The following is a 24,399-nucleotide window of genomic DNA, read 5'->3' as shown; positions in this document are numbered from 1 at the left end:
CACGGCCAGACCCTGCAAGTTTTATGCACACACTGCACAGATCGATTGATGTGGGTTTCCACAGAATGTTAACCATGTTCATCATTTCAAATCAGCATGCGAGCATTTGATCATTAGCACAAAGTACAGCTGAGGCTGATGGGAACGTTACTAGTGTTGAGGTATTTGGTCATAAACCAAAGTATTGTACAAATTAACATTTTGTCCTGATGATGCTGCTAGAAAAAAGTCAGGAGATCACCAGCTCACCACCATTAAATGTCTGTAACCAAATTTGATGGAAATCCATCCAATGGATATTTCCCTCAAAACCACAAATGTCAACTTAATGGTGATGATAGAGGACAAATCAGGGGAATCACCAAATTATCCTCTGGGAACCATGAATGTCTGTACAAAATTTTGTGCTAATCTATCAAGTCAATGTTGAGATGTTACACTTGATAAGTGAAAATTGACCTGCTTGTGGAAATTAAGGACACCAAAGTCATATGGATTCATTCTTTGGGGACCATGGATGTCTGTTTTCTTTCATGAGAATCCATGCAGGAGTTTTATGGAGATTTTACTAAAAGCCAAAAATAACAACCTCATGGTGGTGCAACAGGAAAAGTCAGAAGATCACCAGTCAGTTTTATCTGCTGGTCATCATGAATGTTGATTCCATTTAACAGTTCAGTCTGGTGGACTGACAGACCAACATTACCACCCATAGAGCTGTGCTGCTACCCTGCCTAAAACAATTTATTGCCCTTTTGTCTCCATCTTGGAGAAAAAAATCTGGTGTCGCTCTAGAGACAAAATGTCCATGTCCAGAGACAAAAACAAGGTAGTTATTATGAGCAGTGATATTTACCTTATAGCTAAACAGAGAAAAACAAGAATCACACCTGCAGGAACTGAAACTGCATTAACAGTAAATCCAAGGAAAAATACATCACAGAACAACCCACAATGTGGTGAACTCATGGAAGTGCAGTTATACATCCTCGCTGCTATGAATGCCTCAGATACAGTGTGATCACTCTACGGCAACAGAGTGAGTTATATCTTACTGCTTGAATATCTTCATTATTGTCAGGAGAACATTATGAGCTGTACTGAAACATTTAACCCAAATTTAATTAGACAGAATAGTTCAAACACATTAAGGTCTATTTAATTTAAATATAAAATGATAATGTCGATACAAGTTTGTGTTTTGAACTATTCATTGATTGCACAAACCTTCTCAGCCCTGTTGACTATTAGTTACTGGCTAATCCTGCAGCACTAGTATTTCTGATAAAATATGATCAAGTAACTTACTTTGAAGTCCATAATTTTATCTTGACCAATTAGATTATTTAAGGTTCATGTGGCCTCAATTGCTCAGTCGTGTCAGTTTGCCCTGTACAACATCAGGAAGATCCTGTCTGAGCATGCAGCACAACTCCTGGTACAGGCTCTCGTAATATCACGCATTGACTACTGCAACTCCTTACTGGTAGGTCTCCCTACATGTATGTTCAAACCTCTGCAAATGATCCAGAACGCAGCGGCACATCAGTTCTTCAGCCAGCCCAAAACAGCAAAACCCTGACACTTGCTTACAAAACAGTAACTAAAACAGCTCCTGCCTACCTGAACTCCCTCATTCAGGTCTATACTCCCTCCCGCTCTCTACGCTCTGCCAATGAAAGGCGCCTGGTACCACCACCACAACAGGGCCCTAAGTCGCTAGGCAGACTCTTCTCTTCTGTAGTTCCTCGGTGGTGGAACGAGTTACCCAACCCTGTGCACTCTATGTATCGCCTATGTGCACTTCCTGTTGGTACCTACGTCCTATCAGACTCAAACTTAGCTTTATGGCACTTGCTCATGTTCTCCTGACTAGATCCCTGCTTGTGTTGTATCAGCTTACAGATGTAATTCGCTTTGGATATTGGAAATTATAAATTGGCTATTTATTTTAATTATTAATTGTAATTATCTGGCTGAAATTGCTGCACTGAGAAAGAATCAAGGCTGGAAAGGATGGGACAGTTTTCTCAATTAGAAACCATTCGCCACCACTTTAAAATTAAATAGTTCTGTGTTTAGTTTACTGTTGAAGTAAATAGATGATTTTTGCCATTGTGCTAATAGTAGCAGTAAAAGTAGTAATAATAAAAGTACTGGTGGTAGTAACAGTAGTATTTTGGTAGTAGTAGTGGCTGTAATAGTAGTTGCAGTGGGAGCACTCGTCTGACACTTTGTCTTGGAAAAGACCTAACAACTAACCCAACTAGAGATATGACATCCCTAAACAAAAATTCCAAAAACACTGCATTCTTCACTTCCCAGTTTGATAAGTTTGATAGCATATTTCAACTTGAACCTCCATGTCTGGGGAAATGTCTACATCTTTGAAACACCCCCAGTTTATAAGCCAGGCTTTGTTAAAACATTGTAGTCTCCAAGCTTGAACTGAGATTACCTTCAGTGTTATAGACGGCAGTGCTAATGGTAAAGTAGTGATAGTAGTTGTAGAAGTACTAGCAGCATTACTAGAAATGTTCCCAGTAGCAGTAATACCTGAATGTTGTGTACGTTCCTTTTCAACTTACCATTTAAGTCAGCAGCTTGTTTGGGTGTTTTGTGTGGCACTTTCACCTCATCATACACAGTGTCCTCCTCCTTTTGAGCTGAAAGGTTGAAGGACATAGTGAATATATTTGTTTTTAGAATCTCAACATTGAGATTAAAAAAAAACCTAAATCTATCAAGTCGATGTTGTGATGTTACACTTGATAAGTGAAAATTTTGACCTGCTTGTGGCAATTAAGGACACCGAAGTCATAAGGATTCATTCTTTGGGGACCATGGATGTCTGTTTTCTTTCATGAGAATCCATGCAGGAGTTTTATGGAGATTTTACTGAAAGCCAAAAATAACAACCTCATGGTGGTGCAACAGGAAAAGTCAGAAGATCACCAGTCAATTTTATCTGCTGGTCATCATGAATGTTTGTTCCATTTAACAGTTAATTCAGTCTGGTGGACTGACAGACCAACATTACCACACATAGAGTCGTGCTGCTACCCTGGCTAAAACAATTTATTGCCCTTTTGTCTCCGTCTTGGAGAAAAAAATCTGGTGTCGCTCTTTAAGAGATATTTTCCATGTCCAGAGACAAAAACAAGGTAGTTATTATGAGCAGTGATATTTACCCTATAGCTAAACAGAGAAAAACAAGAATCACACCTGCAGGAACTGAAACTACATTAACAGTAAATCCAAGGAAAAATACATCACAGAACAACCCACAATGTTTGATAGGTGAACTCATGGAAGTGCAGTTATACATCCTCACTGCTATGAATGCCTCAGATACAGCGTGATCACTCTACCGCAACAGAGTGAGTTATATCTTACTGCTTGAATATCTTCATTATTGACAGGAGAACATTATGAGCTGTACTGAAACATTTAACCCAAATTTATTTATTTTATGATGTCAATACAATTTTGTATTTTGAACTATTCATTGATTTTGTATAGCATCTAACAATTCTACAGTCAGTTACAACAGTGCCAAAGCACAAACATTCTCAGCCCTGTTGAATATTAGTTACTGGCTAATCCTGCTGCACTAGTATTTCTGATAAAATATGACCAAGTAACTTACTTTGAAGTCCATAATTTTTTCTTGACCAACTGGATTATTTAAGGTTCACGTGGCCTCAATTGCTTGGTCGTGTCAGTTTGCCCTGTACAACATCAGGAAGATCCTGTCTGAGCATGCAGCACAACTCCGGGTACAGGCTCTCGTAATATCACGCATTGACTACTGCAACTCCTTACTGACAGGCCTCTCCACATATACATTCAAAACCTCTGCAAATGATCCAAAATGCGGCGGCACATCTGGTCTTCAACCAGCCCAAAACAGCACGTCACCCCGCTGTTCATGTCCCACCACTGGCTCCCAGTTGCTGCCCGCATCAAATTCAAAACCCTGACACTTGATTACCAAACAGCAACTAAAACAGCTCCCGCCTACCTGAACTCCCTCATTCAGGTCTACACTCTAGACTAAAGACCTAGCTCTCTCACGAACACCTCTGCACTTAATGGACTGAAGGAAAAAAGAGAGGAAAAAAAATCTACGTCTATGCACTCTATGTATTGCCTCTGTGCACTTCCTGTTGGCACCTACGTCCCATCAGACTCAAACTCAGCTTTATGGCACTTGCTCATGTTCTCTCCTGACTAGACCCCTGCTTGTATTGTATCAGCTTACAGATGTACATCACTTTGGATAAAAGCGTCTGCTAAATGTATTGTAAATTGTAATTATTAAGCTGAAATTGCTGCACTGAGAAAGAATCAAGGCTGGAAAGGATGGGACAGTTTTCTCAATTAGAAACCATTCGCCATTAAATAGTTCTGTGTTTAGTTTACTGTTGAAGTAAAAAGAAAGAAGATTTTTGCCATTGTGCTAATAGTAGCAATAGCAGTAAAAGTAGTAGTAGTAGAAGTACTGGTATTTTGGTAGTAGTAGTGGCTGTAGTTGCAGTTGAAGCACTCGTCTGACACTGTGTCTCGGAAAAGACCTAACAACTAACCCAACTAGAGATATGACATCCCTAAACAAAAACTCCAAAAACACTGCATTCTTCACTTCCTAGTTTGATAAATTTGATAGCATATTTCAATTTGAACCTCCATGTCTGGGGAAATGTCTACATCTTTGAAACGCCCCCAGTTTATAAGCCAGGCTTTGTTAAAACATTGTAGTCTCCAAGCTTGAACTGAGATTACCTTTAGTGTTATAGACGGCAGTGCTAATGGTAAAGTAGTGATAGTAGTTGTAGAAGTACTAGCAGCATTACTAGAAATGTTCCCAGTAGCAGTAATACCTGAATGTTGTGTACGTTCCTTTTCAACTTACCATTTAAGTGAGCAGCTTGTTTGGGTGTTTTGTTTGGCACCTTCACCTCAGCATACACAGTGTCCTCCTCCTTTTGAGCTGAAAGGTTGAAGGACATAGTGAATATATTTGTTTTTAGAATCTCAACATTGAGATTAAAAAAAAAACCTGAATCTATCAAGTCGATGTTGTGATGTTACACTTGATAAGTGAAAATTTTGACCTGCTTGTGGCAATTAAGGACACCAAAGTCATAAGGATTCATTCTTTGGGGACCATGGATGTCTGTATTCTTTCATGAGAATCCATCCAATAGTTTTATGGAGATTTTACTAAAAGCCAAAAATAACAACCTCATGGTGGTGCAACAGGAAAAGTCAGAAGATCACCAGTCAGTTTTATCTGCTGGTCATCATGAATGTTTGTTCCATTTAACAGTTAATTCAGTCTGGTGGACTGACAGACCAACATTACCACACAGAGAGCCGTGCTGCTACCCTGGCTAAAACAATTTATTGCCCTTTTGTCTCCGTCTTGGAGAAAAAAATCTGGTGTCGCTCTTTAAGAGATATTTTCCATGTCCAGAGACAAAAACAAGGTAGTTATTATGAGCAGTGATATTTACCTTATAGCTAAACAGAGAAAAACAAGAATCACACCTGCAGGAACTGAAACTACATTAACAGTAAATCCAAGGAAAAATACATCACAGAACAACCCACAATGTTTGATAGGTGAACTCATGGAAGTGCAGTTATACATCCTCACTGCTATGAATGCCTCAGATACAGCGTGATCACTCTACCGCAACAGAGTGAGTTATATCTTACTGCTTGAATATCTTCATTATTGACAGGAGAACATTATGAGCTGTACTGAAACATTTAACCCAAATTTATTTATTTTATGATGTCAATACAATTTTGTATTTTGAACTATTCATTGATTTTGTATAGCATCTAACAATTCTACAGTCAGTAACAACAGTGCCAAAGCACAAACATTCTCAGCCCTGTTGAATATTAGTTACTGGCTAATCCTGCTGCACTAGTATTTCTGATAAAATATGACCAAGTAACTTACTTTGAAGTCCATAATTTTTTCTTGACCAACTGGATTATTTAAGGTTCACGTGGCCTCAATTGCTTGATCGTGTCAGTTTGCCCTGTACAACATCAGGAAGATCCTGTCTGAGCATGCAGCACAACTCCTGGTACAGGCTCTTGTAATATCACACATTGACTACTGCAACTCCTTACTGACAGGCCTCGCCGCATATACATTCAAACCTCTGCAAATGATCCAAAATGCGGCGGCACATCTGGTCTTCAACCAGCCCAAAACAGCACGTCACCCCGCTGTTCATGTCCCACCACTGGCTCCCAGTTGCTGCCCGCATCAAATTCAAAACCCTGACACTTGATTACCAAACAGCAACTAAAACAGCTCCCGCCTACCTGAACTCCCCCATTCAGGTCTACACTCTAGACTAAAGACCTAGCTCTCTCGCGAACACCTCTGCACTTAATGGACTGAAGGAAAAAAGAGAGGAAAAAAAATCTACGTCTATGCACTCTATGTATTGCCTCTGTGCACTTCCTGTTGGCACCTACGTCCCATCAGACTCAAACTCAGCTTTATGGCACTTGCTCATGTTCTCTCCTGACTAGACCCCTGCTTGTGTTGTATCAACTTACAGATGTACGTCACTTTGGATAAAAGCGTGTGCTAAATGTATTGTAAATTATAATTATTAGGCCGAAATTGCTGCACTGAGAAAGAATCAAGGCTGGAAAGGATGGGACAGTTTTCTCAATTAGAAACCATTCGCCATTAAATAGTTCTGTGTTTAGTTTACTGTTGAAGTAAAAAGAAAGAAGATTTTTGCCATTGTGCTAATAGTAGCAATAGCAGTAAAAGTAGTAGTAGTAGAAGTACTGGTGGTAGTAACAGTAGTATTTTGGTAGTAGTAGTGGCTGTAGTTGCAGTTGAAGCACTCGTCTGACACTGTGTCTCGGAAAAGACCTAGCAACTAACCCAACTAGAGATATGACATCCCTAAACAAAAACTCCAAAAACACTGCATTCTTCACTTCACAGTTTGATTAGTTTGATAGCATATTTCAACTTGAACCTCCATGTCTGGGGAAATGTCTACATCTTTGAAACGCCCCCAGTTTATAAGCCAGGCTTTGTTAAAAACATTGTAGTCTCCAAGCTTGAACTGAGATTACCTTTAGTGTTATAGACGGCAGTGCTAATGGTAAAGTAGTGATAGTAGTTGTAGAAGTACTAGCAGCATTACTAGAAATGTTCCCAGTAGCAGTAATACCTGAATGTTGTGTACGTTCCTTTTCAACTTACCATTTAAGTGAGCAGCTTGTTTGGGTGTTTTGTTTGGCACCTTCACCTCATCATACACAGTGTCTTCCTCCTTTTGAGCTGAAAGGTTGAAGGACATAATCTCATGATTAATTACTGTATAGTGTTCAAATGACAAGCTCTTTTAAAGGCTTATTCCATTCCTAGAAATTAACAATTTTGCCTTTTTGTTTGTGATTGCTGTTATCCCAAAAATCTAGTATCTTTTAAAATTACAAGTCCTTTAATGTTTTCCCCAGAATAGTATTTTGTTAAACCTCATAGGGCTTTAAAACTACCTGCTAAAACCCAAGATGATGAAATCAAACTCTCACAGTGAGTGGATCACATATAAAAGGGGAAACTGCCTTTCATTGGGAAATACTTTACAAAAAACTTTTTCATTATATATTTTTCTGACAGGTTTAGGCAGGTCAACTCTCCATACATGTTTTAACATATACAATTATCTGCTTTGACTAATAATTTATCTGATTTTTTTTTTCCACAATCTAAAAAATCCAAAAAAATTACTCCCTCATTGAAAAATCCAGAATCTTTGAATATGTAAATATTATTCATTTGTATTTTTTAATTCTTCATCCTGCTGGTATTCACAACTTAAACTGAGATTTTAGGGGAGAGAAAACAGCTAAATGTCAAACTCTGCACATACATCGTTCTGCACATTGAAGCTCAAACATCCAAATGAAGTAACAACAAGCAAAACACATTTTAGAGTGTAAGGGGACAAACAGTTTATACTGATATGTTGGGACGAAACTCCGAAAATTAAAACACTACGATTGTTTTCTGTTTTTTTCTGTCACCAGCTGAAGGGAAGAAGGTGTTTCAATAGACATCACAGTGTGTATTTAGGAAACTGTAGCTGCGGGTAAACATGAAATTTGACAGTTCCTCTGGACAATAAGTAAATGAACTCAAACATATAGTGACGTTTCTAACTCTTAAATTTAGCCTATTGTACCTTGATTTAAATGAATATTTATTTTTTTTTAGAATCTCAACATTGAGATTTAAAAAAAAAAACCTAATAATTTCCACCTCTAGGTTTTAAAACAACGATTCCACAGTGTTGTGCTGCTTTCTTCCTCTGTACTTAATCCACATGAGAAATGAATTTTTAATGTTTTGAGTCCTGGTTGCAAATTTCGCTTACAGCACAATAAAGATTTAAACTGACTTGATTGTAACCTTTTAATCTGTAGAAATTCCAACTTAATTTTCCTTCCAGTATTACTGAACAAAATACGGTATTTAAATCAACAATGCATACAAGGATGATCACAGAAACAAAAATAAAGGGTCCAATCCATTTAATGTAATATTTATTCTTGATGTTATGTATTAAACAAAAAGAAAATTTAAGCCTACCTTCAGGTCGGGGCTGTGTCTTAGTTTTAAATACAACTGAAGCGTAGTTTATCTCCTCCTCTGCCATCACTACAGTCTGTCTGTTGAGTTTGGTCTGAAGACTGCTGCTGTAATTAAGCCATAGAGCAACCTAATAGCAGAAGTGTCTGTTTCCTCTGTTCATCACCCACAGCTCTAAAATTAACTTCTGCTTTTAGTTGTAAGTAATTTGCATGCATGACTGTGTTCTTGCATTATGGAAATATAATGTTCTAAAAAAAAGGCAATATTACAAACACTATGTGCAGGAAGAGGATTTAACTTTGGACTTTGGATGTTTGCTTGGTGTTGTTCAATTCATGTTGATCTTACAATAACCAAATGAAGTGGTGGTTTTGACACTTAATTGACACACCCTCTCTGTTCTAGACAATTTATGTTAAACTGGTGTCTACATCTGTAGCTCACACACACATTTTGCTTTACTGTTACTGTGAAATGACTCCTGTATAAGTTATTTTTGTTTACGTTTGTCTGTTTTGTTCAGCCAAGTGTTACACTTAGTAGATTTGGTCCCCGGTTCTTACAGTGCAAATTTTGACTTTGATATTGATGTTTTTAATGTTTTTTTAACTGTATTTTTGCTCAAATATGGCAATTCATGTCCTGTTTGCAATTTTTATGGTTTTTCATATTGTTGTTTTCTAGGCAATATTTCTGTAAGTACTCTGTGAGAGAGATTTAGTTTGTTTGACTTTTCTAATTAAAATAAAAATGAATAAGAATAAAGAGCAAGACATCTTGGCAATGCACTGCACTTTTAAAATGAATAGTCACAGTCTCCAGGTAATGATTCCTGATGATTTTGGTGACCTTGTTGATTTTCATCTATTGCACCACTTTTAGTTCAAAATGTACCAATAATGAAAACATATCTCAAAACCTCTAGGCTGTATTTCCAGTTTGGATTTATGAATTCTAATGTTATGGTAACACTCCTCTGAACTTTACTTTATCTACATGCAGTACAATCTATGCAATGACATACTGCACTATGATAACATATATATATATATATATATATATATATATATATATATATACATATATGTACTACATTTTAAGGTCACTTCTTGAATTAGGCTGCTTTAAAAGAGAATTACATTTTGCAAATTATCTTGTGTAACTTGGTAATGTTTTGCTTTTGGTTGTTATGTCGTTAACCTGAAATATAAAATTGAATACATGTTATTGATCATTGAAGTAATTAGTAACATATATGGAATAGATTGTGTTCATTGATAAATAAAATAAATTATACTAATGCATAAACTAATTAATATCATACTTTACTGTTGCTTCTGTGCTTCAGTGAAAGCTAAAAAAAAATTAGTGAATATTCTGTGCATGTATTGTGGATCTCTCTCCCCCTCGCTGGTGATCCTGCTGTGGTGTGTATGTGTGTGTGTGATGGGCTAACTGAATGATTTGGTTTCAGCCTCCAAGCTTGCAGTTTTAAGGCCAGCTTCTTCCAGCTCCTGCCGGCTCACTTCTCTCCACTTCCAACCAACCTGCCAGCCAACACGTTTCAGTGTGAAATGTTGTTTGGAGATTTGTTTACATGATATATCAGCTCAAGTTTTATAGGGGTGGGTAGCATTTTTGTTTAATTCTACTTTGTCTCCTGTTTTTGTCACATTAGGAGTTAGGTTAGCGGCTTGTTCTGTTTGTAGGTAAGTTTAGGTCGGCTTTAGTTCACTTTTGTTTGTTATTTTGCTGTTAGCCCACCCTGAAGCCTTGAAGACTTTATAATAAAACCTTTAAAGGGCTGCAAAACCCTTGTTGCTGGTGGTTCTTGGGAGCTGGGAAGAGGGAAGTCTCATTCTTTTCATTTTGCGCCAGAACTTCTCCTAGGCGGAGTCATAACACACACTTTGCATTATTTGGGTTAATAATTAACTAACTTTCAAAAAGTGGAACAGAGCACAGGTGACATTCTTTTAAATGAATGCAGAAGGAAGTTATGAGTGCAGCTAGAATGAAGCTGCTGGACTTTATGACCAAAATTTTAATAATGTAGAGCAACTAAAGTGACAATTGTTTCCAAAAACACACGTGCTTAGGTTACAGGAAAAAGGTTGCTTCTTTTCTCATGTCATTTCAGTAGAAGACCTTTTTGTTTTTCTTTCAGCAAGAGGATGTTCGAAACCGTGATGTAATGTAACTGGTTTAGTAGATGAGTTTTCTCAATTCTGTGGTTAGTTTCACTTGTCCTTGTCCACGCTTTCATTTCATGGATGTGTAATAAGAGCTGGACAGGGCTCAGCTGCTTGGCCTTGCAGCCAGTTTCTTCCAGTGGTCACTCGCGGTATTGCAGCGAAAAATCCCCCTGCAGCCCAAAATACATTTGCCCCATAAACCACCACTGTAAAAGAGACGTCTGTAAAACTGTTGACACCTCGAACTGCAAACCAGGTCAATTATGACTCTTTCCATAATGAATTTTTGATCCATGGAGGTTTTATATTCGTAAAACTTTACTCGAGCTGAGAAAAGTGATATAAAAATCTGTGATATCATCACAATGTAAAGTCTATGGGTTGAGCGGGAGCTTGTGGGCGGGGCCAGCGGGGGAAACACTACTGCGTATATTCAGTGGGCCACACAACGTGGAAGCAAACCCGGGAGGTAGAAACTTTTTTTTTTTTTTGCGTATGCGCCACCCGAGCAATTCTTATTGCACTGAATGGGCACCATTTATGGTCTGGTATCCAGCTCTTATAATACATCCATGTTTCATTTCCATCAGGCTACTCAAAAACACACACACACACACACAAATAAAAAATGTGGGACAAATTTAGCTCAAGAATGCTGGTGCTAGAGTCCAAACAACATGACAAACAAAACGGATCACTTCACATCAACTCTCAGGTTTCTGTGCACTGTCTTCCAGTTTGTCTATAAATCTCTCATTCGTTTGGGATCAAAATACATCTTTTTCTTTTATCATTGGAGCCCTCATGGCCTCATCAGGTAGTGGTCTGCTTGCCATTCCCAGAATCCAAATGAAACACCGGAGAAGCAGCATTTTTTTAAAGTATTTATTCAGGTATTTTTGTGATGTGATTGAACCAGTAGTAGACGATGACAAGAAATGAGGGTCTAGAGAGGATTGATGATATATAACAAAGATCCCTGGACAGATACAGAGATGTTGCAGTTACATGTTCAGCATTTTAAACCTCTAGGCAACTACACACACCTTTTTCATATGATTTAAAATGGTTTCTATCCTTTTATTTTGCATTTTTGCATTCAGCATAAAATATTGCTGTAATCTGATGTTTTAAGGCATTAAATAAAGCACTTTGAATTGCCTTTGGGTCTGAAAATGTGGCCTTTTACTGTTGAGATCTGTATTGATATCTAAAGCTCTTGTTGCTTGTTGACTCTGACTTGCCGAAATTCACTGTCAATCTGTTAAATGTGGCTCTATGATGTGTTGTTTCCCTGCGTTTCCTGTTAATGACGCTTATGTGAAATGCATCCCACTTTCTGTTCAGCAGAGGATTTTCCCCTGGAAAAGTGGCAGTGGTGAAAGAGTTAATCTTAGAGATTACCTCACTGCCTCTCTCTGCCCTTTCCCATCTCTTCCAGCCCCCCCTCCGTCTCTCCCCCTCACCATTCTCCACTCTCTCTCTCTCTCTCTCATCCCACTCTCTCCCTCTCCATCCGTCCTTCCTCATCTCCTCTCCCCTCCCTCTGTAGCCTCCAGTCTCCTCCCTCAAAATCCCTCCTCCCCTATTGTCCATCTGCCCAGCCCCTTCATTAACTCTAGTATGAAAGCCTCTTGCTGGCAGTCAGACTACCAGATCCTCAGAGGAGCTTCACTCACACAAAAAAACCTCACACACAGACCAGAACTCGGGTCTGGACACAGAGATACAGTTGGCTGCCAAATCATAATCAGTGTACCTCTGAGTGAGGCCTCGGTTTGCCAAATCTCTCTTATCTAACACAGACATGGAGCTCCACAGTGGGCATAGACCCTTCCACCACAGCCACCTGGGTGAGGAGAAGCATCAGATGCTGAACCTGAACCAACGCCTGGAGACCTACTTGAGCCGGGTCAAACTCCTGGAGGAGGAAAATGCGCTGCTTGCAAAGGAGATCCAAGCTCTGAGACACAGCAATAACGGAGCCTCGACGCGCAGGAGGGGTCTTGAGGAAGAGCTGCGTCAGGCGAGACGGGAGGTGGATGCAGCCTGGAAGGACCGGGTCTACACAGAGCTGGAGGTTAGCAAGCTGACTGAGGAGCTCCAAGCCCTGGACTTTCATAGGCAGAAGGAGGCTCAGGCCCAGGTGGAGGCTAATAAAAAGCTGGAGCAAAGCAGGAAAGAGCTAGAAGAGGAGCACCGGGCACAGATCTGGCTCAAGCAGAAGGTCAGTCAGCTGGAACATGAGATGAGGCTCCTAATTCAAACCCACCAGGACAATGTGGCCCATTTGGAGGCCAAAATTACCCATTCCAGAGCCACAGTGCCACCCACATTGGCTCAAAGGGGCATCCTGACACCAAACCTCCAACAGCTGGAGCAGGAGTACTCCCAGAGGGTCAGCAGGGCATGGCAGCAGACAGCAGAGGCCTATGAGGGTCAGTTAGCTCGGCTAGAGGAGTCGCTCAACCAGACCAGAAGCCGTTTGATGCAAGTGGGCCAGGAGAAGAGTGAGAGCCAGCTAAAACTCCAAGCCCTGGAGAAGGAGATCGCCTCAGCCCAAGATGTCAGGCTGCATCTGGAGAAGACTGCATCCCAACAGAGAGACAAATACAGCCAGGAGATCCAGCAGCTCCAGGTGAGAGCAGAACATACTTACCTGCTACAGATCACATTCTTTATCAGATTCAAATCTTGGGTCCTGTACTTTAACTCTGTCTTTGGCAGTAAACAAAGGCTACAACTAACAAATATTTTCTTTATAGATTGAGCTATTGAATATTGGATGAACTGTTTTCTCTATAAAATGTAAAAAAAAAATGACAAATCCTCATCACAGCTGATCAGAGCCCACAGTGGTGTCTTGCACCAATAATACCCAAAGATATATTTATACAGGGATGTGAAGGGGAGAAAGGCAAGAAAACTCTAAAGTTGATTGATTGCTTCATTTGATCACAATTGATTCAGTCGACTGATCGATTTATTAAATGAGAATTTGAGCATTCAAATTAACTTGTTATTTAAACATATGTGGCATAATAACGTCAGAGGAGATAGATTTTAAAAATAGTTGGATCTTTCACAGCTTCTGTAAAACAAAAAAAAAAAAACCCAAATAAGACAATGACTTGGTAAAACCACCCCCACAAGTTCATCCGCTGTTGCTCATGAAACAATCGGTCACAGTGTTTAGCAACTTTCTCTCACATGACGCAAATAGACACCGTCTAAAATAATGTGGTGACAAACCACAGGAGAATGCGAACAGTTGATAATCAGAGTCTACACCACCATGGTCAGTGAGGCAAAACAGAAATTAGACACATCTACTACTGCATGACATTTACACATGACTGGTGAGATCGTTAAAGGTCAAATATTCGATCACCAGTGGATCTTTTTGTTCTCACTCTTATGAACTTATACACAACTTTTTAAAATCTAATTTACTGGTCAATGTTAAAGGCAACATGCCAGATGTCCGACTGAAGGCTTAAGAAACACTTGTGAGTTTTTCCCTCAGGGGCTTTCCCTCCTCGGTATGCATATTTAATATTCTAATGGACTGGAAACATTGGGGTCTGAAAAGGGCTGGGGAACTACATATTATGGGGTTTTTGGGATTAGTTCTGGGTCACAGTGAGGTCTTAGAGGTGATGTACCCAAATCAAGCGCTTTTTGGAACAATTCTGCTTTCTACATGAGTGGGTCTCAACAACTGGCAACACAGTTTCCTGGACTGTAATAATTTGCAAGGCTAACAGACTGTAACATGTAACAAAGGATGACATGTAAAAACCTAAAAATATGAACCTATGAAACTAGACTGTAACAGCGTTACTGTTCAGCGAAACCCCTCACCGGATCAGTACATTTAAACGAAATAACCCAGAGAACTCTACATACTGTAGCACAAACAGGGCTGAAATGTTTATTCTCTACTTAGTATACTACTCCTTGTGAATGCTTTGAAACCTTTTTTTAACCTCTTCCTTTTCCTGCCTCACTTCCTGTTTTGGCAGGATCACTTGGAGGGCCTGGAGGTGGAGAAAGAGGAGCTGGGCCAGCAGATTGATCAACTCCTCCTGAAGAACCGAGGCCTGCTGCAGCTGAAGATGTCTCTGGGCCTGGAGGTCTCCACATACAGGTAAACTGCACTGTCAGCTGCTTTCACATGTCATTGAAATACGATCTGCTTCAGGGCACCTTGAATAAAGACATTTGTCACTAAATGCTTGAGAGAAAAACCAAGAATAGAGATAAAGGACCATCAATCATTTTGTATACCTTCATGCTGGGAAGTCTAATCTAATCTACCCGAGAAGCAGGGTAGAGATTAAACAACGAGGATAAAAAAAGAACAAATTACAGAAAGAAGTCGCAATTTCTGTGCTTTCAGAGCACTTAGAATTACATGTATTGATCCAGGGCTGATCAATCACTGATCAATACTGAGAAAATGTGTTCAAGATTTCACTCCAAAGTATTATCTCTTGTGTGTGTGTTAAACATGGAGCTGAAGACAGGTCATAAGGACTGTAAGCAGGGGAAACAGCTAGTCTGGCTCTGTCCAAAGTCTAAAAGCACCCCCACCATCTCTAAAGTGGACTAATTAACATATTGTATTAAGTCAGTTAATTCAGTAAATAAACAGAGATGTAAAACAACAGTTTGCAATTTTAGGAGCAGTTATGTGTCATATGTTTGCAATATACTGTATACTCTTAAAAAATGTTTAAACCTTTTTGTAGAAAGGAAGTCATATGCTGCTTTTATTCGCTAAACCGTGACAAGCCTCAGTTTCAGGATCTTAGCTTTAACTGCTCTAAAGAGGCCAAAGGCTGAACTGCAAGGAAGGAAAACTGTTCAGAGTTCAAATGTATCCAGGAAATGACAGGAATACAGAACCTGTGCCCTCGTAACACAACAAACAAACAAAAATATCTCAGTAGTGATGCCTGATAAATAAAGATGTATCAAAAGATATTATAATATGACATTGATTAGTATTAACTATTCACATAGTGGTTATTTCAATAGTAGTCTTATCAGAGTCTTATCAAGTCTGGATTTACCTTCATTTGGATTGTCGTGTTTCTGCAAACTGAAGTCACCGCATCAGATTTTCGACATGTTTGCAAGATGTTCACCTTGCATTGAATTACTTTACTGTGTCACAGTTTAACTGTTGCCCTAAAATCAGAGCAGAGTAGATTGTCATTAATGTAAATATTCACTTTTCACATTTTTTCCAAGACATCCTGAGGGAAACACGTGTAGAGTTTGTTGTTTGATTTATTCAGATATCGAGCGTCTACTAACATGTCAGCTTTGTATTCCGTTCTATCATTTCCAATGATCAATGGGTAAAAAACAGAGCTATTATGATATGACTATTGTTTTGAATACTGTCATTTAAAATGAAACAGCAGATGGAGTATTTAAAGAGATAAGTTTTCTGTTTTAGAAGTCAGCCTTTGTGTTGACGTTGACTGATGGCTTTTATGGAGTGTTAGTCACATTGAAAAGTGAAAGAACTTCAGCGAGGGGACTGATCTAAGGAACTAACCTTGATGTTAGAAAAGTGTGAGATAAATGTTGCATTTAATGTTGATTTCAACATGTTGAAAGGCAAATGCAACAAACCACATATTGAGGTTTGCAAGAAGCCTCCTCACTCAGAATGTCAAGTCATGTGTTCCCCTAATCCAATTTTCAAACATCCTTTGTTTTTATTATCATTATGAGGAACATATGAAGAAAATTATTAATATTATGGTTGTGCTCACATGGTAATTGGCCACGCTAAGCTCCAAATTGTTGCTCATATTGTAATAGCTATTGATTTTTGCTCTCTCAAACACAGAGCTTAACTAAGCTGCGGCTGCTGTGACACCAAAGTTACAACAACTGTATCAGATGATTGCAAAACTATGTACCTTAAGCTCTATTTCCCCCTTAAATGGGGAAGTTTAGTTAAAACTTTATATGTTGACGTTTTACACTTTCCAGCTGATTTTATAGATGTATTGGTAACAAGAGCTGAAATGATTGGTCGATTGATAATCGATTAATCATTTGTTTGCATTATATTTCACTTTGGCTTTTGGACTGTGAGTCTACTTTTAAGAACAGCACCTTTTGCTTTAGAAAACTGTGTTGGATATTTTTTATTACATTTTATAGACTAAACAATTCATTGAGAAAACAACCAGCAGATTGATTGATACTGAAAATCATTGTTAGTTACAACCTGCTTCCAAAGTATCAGGATGCTACTTATAAATAAGAGTTGCAACTTTTGAAGAAGGCTATCAATGTCTCCTTGTTTCTAGTGTTTGATTGCTCAGCTAGGCTAAACACGTAATGGATATGGACTGATTTGCTGTGTTCCTTTAACAGAAATGATATTGGAATCAGATTTTTGCATTCAAATAAGTTGCATGAAGGTTGCATGCTGCAGGATCTGATATTGTTCCACATATCCATGTGGTCCTGACTGGAAATATCCAAATGATCAGTAAGCAGTATAGACAAGTTTTTGTTGCCCAAACTGATTATAAAATATCAAATATTATTTTAGAATGTTAACAAATCGTTAAAAACAAGCTGGATGAAACCTCCAAATAAATCCAGCTGAGCTATCATCACTAGCATGTCAACTCTGATTTAGATGGTGAGATAAACCTATTCAAACGCTGCTGCTCAGAAACGGCACAGAGGATCACCCTTCCATCGGTGAGAGAAGCTGACGAATAAAAAGCTGTCCACCACGGGTGCAGCCGTCTGGACTAAAGGTCACCACACTGAAACAGCAGCCTCTGTTGTCTTGGACACAGTGATTTATCCATTATGGAGCTCTATAGTGGCGTCTCCTTTCTCCTTCTCCCCCCCCTCCTCCTCAAAATATTGACCTTCACCCTTCAGTGAGAAGCTACCAATTTATGAGCTATGGGAGTCTAGAATAACAGCAGAGTGGAGATGAAGGGGGAGGACAAAACTAGAGGACAAGTTTCAATGTCATTTTCGGTACATGAAACTGTTGTTCTACCGAGGTGTGTTGTATTATCTTTATTATTTAAATCAAACATGGTCTTGTAGAGAAGTGCAAACAAAAAATGAGTTAATCTGATAGATATGAAGCTAATTATAAGAATATGTGATTGAAGGAAGACTGGTGTGGTCAACATGTGTGAATGGAGACATTGATATTAGTGCTGCATGGGCTGCTCATAATATCTGCTGTCATTATGTGTGTGGATGTTGTGTGTGTGTGCAGAGGTTTGTGTGCTGCAGATGGCTCCTCAATGGCAGGGCCTTTCCTTCATTACCATATCAACAGATCTCAGTCTGTTCCTGCTGCTTAAGAGCAACAAAAGTCACCCTTCGCTCTTCTTCCCACCCACCACTCTGAGCAGCATCATGTCAGCATTCACCCATTTACGGCTCCTCTTAAACCAAAAACATGTTTTGTCTTTTAAAAGCTGTGCAACTTCAGAATGTAACTTGTTTCTCTTTTTGTCTGTCTTGACAGAGCTTTGCTGGACAGTGAAAGCTTTAGGGGAGACATCTCTTTGTTAAATCAGCCAAGAAACATTTCCATCACAGGTAATGAAAGTAAACTGTATTCATACATCACCATTCAACATCACCATGTCAGAGACTTCACTGCTGCAACCCTAATATGTCGCATAAATCTTCTCCTTTGTCTCCACTCTCCCTGTTACATTAATACTCCCCCTTTGTGAGGCTGTAACTTCACTTAGTCTAACTAAAAGCCCCTTGGAGTGGGGGACACGTTTGATAGAATTTGTAATAGCATTAGTCTAACTGGGGAGTGGTAGGGGGAGCTTGGCCAAGGGGGCTGAGCTAGGCACTTTGGGTCCTGTAATGCAAGCCACCTAAGACAGTCCCCAAAGGTTATTCAGCCGTATGGCTTTGCTTTCCAGTAACTTAGACAACGGAGAAAGGAAATGACAATCAATATCTCCCCATTAGTGTCCAACCTCCATTGAGAACATATGGTCTAATAATGCTTTGGGGAGGCAGGTTCAGTATCTCTGACAGGTTAAGATTACTAGAGATGATTTGAAATACTAGTCAGCTTTCTGTGCAGATATCAAATATCTTAGGATACAGTTTTTTTTTGGCAGAATTGTTCTAAATAACATGTTGGTTTCATTTGAAGTAAATGTGTTCAAGAGACATCAATGCAGGTCATAATTATTACAGTGGCTCAGTTCATTGTGTATTCATGAGCTCTGCTCTTGTCCTCCACAGATGCAGTTTTCAGTCCTCAGGGACTTAAAGAGAATTACCAGACCCAGCTGCCTGCTCGCCACAACACCACTTCCTTCTCATCTGTCTATGGCTTAACAGGAAGATCGAAAGCAACGGCAAGAAATGCTGTATCAGTCTGGGGTCGAAAACCTGTAACCTTCACTGAAACTCCCCAGGTTTCGAAAAAACATGCAGATGATGACACAACAAAGTCATCAACATGGGAAACCCCTTATCCAAAAATACTGCAGGATGGAGCAATTGAAAATTTCAGACCACAGGAAGTTCATGAGAAAGTAACCTATGCTGAACCTCTTTCACCTCCTAATGAGCAGGAGGCTCCTAATGAAACAATATTTGTGGACCAAGAAGGGAAAAAGGATTGGAACAATGTTGGTGTTGAACCTCCTGAGGAAAAACCAGTAGAGTCAGTTGTCAGTTATCAGGTTGAGTCTGGCCTCAGCAACAAGCTGCACGTCAATGATGAAATTACTCAACATCAATTTACAACACTCAACATTGCACCATACCAAGGGGTGACGACAGAGGAGCCCTGCAGTTTCTTAGATGAACCTGATAATGGTGTACCTTACAAAATGTCAGCTGAAGGTCAAGAATTGGAACAGCCACATGCTCCAATTGATGCATGGGTAGAGAAAGAGTGTATAGGCAAAGAGGTAGAGCATATGAAAGAGGAAACCTCGGATTCTGAAACAGAGGCAGTACTTGAACCAACCTTTGAATCAAGAACAAGCAGCCCAATATCTGAATGTGAGCCTGAAGAAAGCATGTTTAATCAAGTGACAGACTTCAGCCGAGATGAAAACGTCTTAAAGGAGGATGCAGTTGAGATAAGGCGAGAAATAAGCTGTTCCATGATAGGAACTAATGAGATGGAGGTTGAGGATAAGTTGTACCCCGATGGAGAGGAGATGGATACATGGGATAGTGTGATGGAAAGGAAGGTTGATCTGAAGACGGATGATGACATAAAAAAGGATGAAACAAAACAACAACATGCTGAACCAGAGGAGGACATATCAGTAAGAGAAGAAGAGCGTAATAAGAAAGACACAAGGCAGGATTTTGCCACTGATGTACAGCAAGATGACAACATAGCATCTTCACTGATGGACAGACAGCATGCTGTGTTAGGAAAAGAGCATTCACCACTTTCTGACAACGAAGAAGAAGAAGAAAACGATGAAGAGGAGGATTCTCAAAATGTCTCAGTGTCATGGAAGACCGAGCTGGAGAGTGACAGCTATGCTCTGGACAACACTCTTGCTGACACTCGTCCTTTGATTCGATACAAGAGCGACGAGACTGACGCCAATACTCAGGCGTCACACATGGATGAGAGCGAGTCCAGTGAAGGTGAACAAGAAAAGAAGGTTGTAGAGACGGGAACTGGAACGTGGAGTGAAGGAAAGTCAAAGAAATTTGGAACCATGGAAGACCTGTGCGAAGAAGCTGAAGGAGAAGCATTGGATGATGAATATGATCTGGGATACACTCATACTGAGGACAGGGATGTTGGCCATGGTATGACTTTGAGTGAGAATGCTACACCGGTGAATGATGATGAAAATACAGAAGAAATGATCAAGAAAGTCAGTGAGGGACATTCGGATGAAGAAACTGAGGAACTTGCCAAACCTGTGGTACCCTCATATGTAGACTATGATGAGGAGTTGGAGACAGACAGACTTGTGGAACAGGAATTGGAAAACCTATCAACAGACAGCTACGCTGTTCACTTTGCACAGCAGCAGGACGATGAGAGTGAGGAGGACGAATTCCTCAAGGAAATGACAGAGCAAGAGGAGGCTGGCAAAACAAAAATGGAAGACATGTCTTCCTGTACAGAGCCTGATGTGACAGTAAACCATGGACTTGCATCTTCTACTGCAATTATCAATCAAACTGATGAGAACCTATATTTCAGTGATTTGTCAGTGGTAGTGCCTCAAACAGACACTCTGGCTGATGAGGAGGTCCACAATGAAGATCAAGAAGCTATAGATGCCCCAGAAAAAAGAGAGGGAGAGGATGAACACAATGTGTCCATGGTGACACATGCTGATATAACAGAAGATCAGTCTATATTTAGTGACTTCATCAGCAGGCCTGATATGGAGGAAATAAACAACTCAGAGGACTCAAAGTCCACGCTACATCTAACAGCAGATCAAGAAAATCTGCAGGATGCGACTGTCCCCACTGATGTGGAAGAGGCTACACCTGTAGAAGCATCCAGTGTGTCTCAAGAACACGAAATGGAGGATGTTGCAGACTGTCAGGCACATCCTGAAGTTCCAGAAACAACTGAATGGGAAGTCCTAGAGAACCCAAGCGAGGACTTTGAAGTCAGAGATCAGAATGAAAATGACGAAAAATATGATAATGTGCTGGAATCAGCTGAAAGTTATCTTCATGATGATGGAAGCACTGATGAGGGTGCCATGACACCTAAAGAGGAGCCCCTTGAGACTTCCCCTGACAGTGTACCTGAGGAAAATGACATCTTTGTGGTGAAGGACTCAACGGAAATTTTGAAAACAAATGGCAAAGACAGCGGCCTGCATGGTTTCTTCAGCTCTGGTGTGAATAATGACTTCTGGGTGTCCTCCCTGGAGACCGGCGCCACTTTTCAACCAGATGATGCCTGTAATGAAGCAGCTGAGCAAACCAATAAGAATCTAGGGTTTGATGACCGCCTAGTTTGGGGGAATTCAGAAAATTCAAATGTGGTAAATGGGAAGTTCAGGTTGGATATTGACTCATCTAAAGCCCCGGTACCTAAGAAAGAACAGGAGCAGATGCATTCGGAGGTGAAGCAGGTGTTATTTGGAAAAGTTGAGGGTGAGATGATCCAGTCTGAGGAGTCTGAAGTTGAGGGTGAATCCTGGTCATCTGTGGAGGAATAAGTATAAAAGTAGCGAGGGGTATACTTAAATCAGTTTAGACCTCATCAGCGTTAGTCAGATGAAAATTAGATTTTGCTGTAATATGTATTTACTATGAAAGCCAAATTTGTGCCTAGGTGCGCACCCCAGTGACGCTAACCACCAATGTGCCAATTCTATCTATACAGATACTGAGCAATTGCTTCATTTCCGTAAACTGACATATTTGATGAAACTTTTTTCCCGCTCTATTCTAATTATTAAGACATTTCAGTCTTTCAGTGTGCATGTAATGGAAGAAGGTTCAGCATTTCTGCATGAGGGAACAGCATGAAGACAGAACAAAGAATGTCATTTGAAAGTCAACGTATCATTGATCACTGCCTAATCTGATTTTACTCACTGATGGAAATCAATGAGACCAGGAGGGTAGGATTCCTTGTAGAGCTGCTGTTTCACAGTGTATCAGACAGACAGCTAGTGTTTCTGCTGGACAACTGACCTACTTTTGCATGTTTTACACATATAGAATGAATGGTTGGTTGTAAAAGGTTGTTAAAGCTGTAACAGATGACCTGATTTGGATAAGCAAACTATGTTATGTTTGTATTTGGTTGGTCTGTATGAAGCACATCAGTTTGACTCTTTATTTCCATTCATAAAGTTCAATTTCGCTGCGGTACATTTACAGCTCCAAATAAAACCATGTAGATTCATGATATCCTCTGTCTCTTTGTTTGAACATTTGTTTTATTATCTTGCACAGTGTCACCTCATACATGCATTTAATGCCTCATTAAACTGACTTTACTAAAGTAGATGTCAACAGATATTTAGCAAATACATTTTGTTTGTATTCATACAAACCATTGGACTATTTTTTTATTTTCTGGAAAGCTGAAAAGCTGAATGAAACACATTTAGACGCTACTGATCACCAATACTGTCCACTGGTAGCTGATATATTATAAGGCTCCAGTTTATATTTGAAGTGAATTGGTATAACTGTTAGCTTTTCTTTAGTAAATGTAAATACTGGCAACTCTGAGGCCTGAATCCATTAACTCTTACATCTTATACAAGACTTTTAATACCTTTTTACTGCTTGTTTAAGCCAAAGGTAACACTTAGTTTGACATGTCTGTTTCATTATAATTTCCCAGAAGTGTCCTGGAAAGAACTATGTAATTTAGGTAAAATAGAGACTGCGTTCAATTGAACATACAGAAGTTTGAACTTTGTCAGCAGGCAAGCACACAATCCAACATATATGAAGTCGGCAATAATAAATAAAATAATAATGAATGAATATTTACTTTTAAAAAGACATTTTCCCCAATAATTTGGCTCCAAATTACGTAGTTCTTTCCAGGAAATGTCATTCAGGAAATTGGGTATCAAATTATAGAATCACATGGAATAAATCATACAATACCTCTGATAACAAATACCAGCAGGAGGTTTTGTCTGTAACTATGGTGTTGAACAAGAGGGAAGTTATTAGTGGTGATTAATGAAACAGGTCTCTAAAACTATGAACGTTTTCTTTGACTCTGACTCAGAATACAGTTGCATCCTTAAGACAAGGTCAAGGAACCAGCTGCTCGCTGCCTTCCAGCAACATCCATCTCTGTTTCCTCTGGGGTTTGCACTGAGGAAGGCTGAGAAGCTGTGTGTGTGTGTGTATGTGCCTGGACTTGGCAATATCCCAGCTTCACTGACCTCAAAGCAGGCGAGCTAACAAAGCAGCACCGAGGCCCTCCACAAGCAAGCAGCCATCCCATGAGATGGCCAAGGAAAAAGTACAAAAGAGGGAACAATGTGTGACCTCACTCACCCACCCGTCCTACTCCCTCCACCCCCTCTTGTCATTCATTAGTCAGTTTACTGAACAATGATGGCTATTTTAGCGGGTGCTCGCCTCCTCGCTGCCTGAATCTGCCCAATGAGAGATTCAGCGAGGAAGGAAACTGCAGACAGTCGTATTCACTGTGAGAAGGCTTAAGTGCTGGAATGGTATTACAGCAGCTGTCTGGCATGCTCTTATTCTCTGCCTGTCAACAAAGCTGTCCTACCCAGGACATTCACTATACAATCACTAACTGATAAGAGAAACTTAATTGATGCCTCGAGAGGAGAGCAGCAACAAATAAGATAAAAATAGAAGGATTCATTTAATATGGTTCATTCCCAAAACAACACTGATGTTCTGAAAATAGTAAAAAAGACTTGTTTCAGTATAGCAACATATTAGTATATATTGTAATGTTGAGAATACAGACAATGCAGTTAACATTTCTGCAGATCAAAACTATGTAAAATGTAAATAAATATATATAGACAGGATTTAACGGATTGA

The 24,399-nt window shown here is 39.6% G+C and overlaps 2 protein-coding genes across 13 annotated transcripts in view; one reads left to right on the top strand and one right to left on the bottom strand.

Annotated features, from left to right (window-relative positions):
* The window catches only part of LOC137190811 (asialoglycoprotein receptor 1-like), a 52,153-nt gene extending 42,435 nt beyond the window's left edge, over positions 1-9,718 (bottom strand). For 2 of the 11 annotated variants that reach the window (XM_067600468.1, XM_067600472.1), the window contains exons 1-4: positions 8,651-9,714; positions 7,259-7,336; positions 4,916-4,993; positions 2,589-2,666 (exon numbers count right to left, since the gene is read on the bottom strand). In XM_067600468.1, coding sequence (XP_067456569.1) covers positions 2,589-2,666; positions 4,916-4,993; positions 7,259-7,336; positions 8,651-8,717 — 301 coding nt within the window. In that variant the 5' untranslated portion in view covers positions 8,718-9,714. Of the gene's footprint in view, positions 1-2,588; positions 2,667-4,915; positions 4,994-7,258; positions 7,337-8,650 lie in introns of all 11 variants that reach the window. The other 9 variants (XR_010930290.1, XM_067600471.1, XM_067600474.1 and 6 more) reach the window with 9 other exon arrangements.
* The window catches only part of nes (nestin), an 88,004-nt gene extending 65,243 nt beyond the window's left edge, over positions 1-22,761 (top strand). The window contains exons 2-5 of one of the 2 annotated variants that reach the window (XM_067600464.1): positions 12,290-13,486; positions 14,874-14,998; positions 18,386-18,459; positions 19,132-22,761. In XM_067600464.1, coding sequence (XP_067456565.1) covers positions 12,656-13,486; positions 14,874-14,998; positions 18,386-18,459; positions 19,132-22,061 — 3,960 coding nt within the window. In that variant the 5' untranslated portion in view covers positions 12,290-12,655 and the 3' untranslated portion in view covers positions 22,062-22,761. The remainder of the gene's footprint in view (positions 1-12,289; positions 13,487-14,873; positions 14,999-18,385; positions 18,460-19,131) is intronic. The other variant, XM_067600465.1, reaches the window with a different exon arrangement.
* The last annotated feature ends 1,638 nt before the right edge of the window (positions 22,762-24,399 follow it).

Source organism: Thunnus thynnus, chromosome 10 (genome assembly GCF_963924715.1).
Source record: "Thunnus thynnus chromosome 10, fThuThy2.1, whole genome shotgun sequence".
Classification (NCBI taxonomy): domain Eukaryota; kingdom Metazoa; phylum Chordata; class Actinopteri; order Scombriformes; family Scombridae; genus Thunnus; species Thunnus thynnus.
Note: the sequence above shows the minus strand (reverse complement) of the source record. Positions and strands in the feature narration are given on the sequence as shown.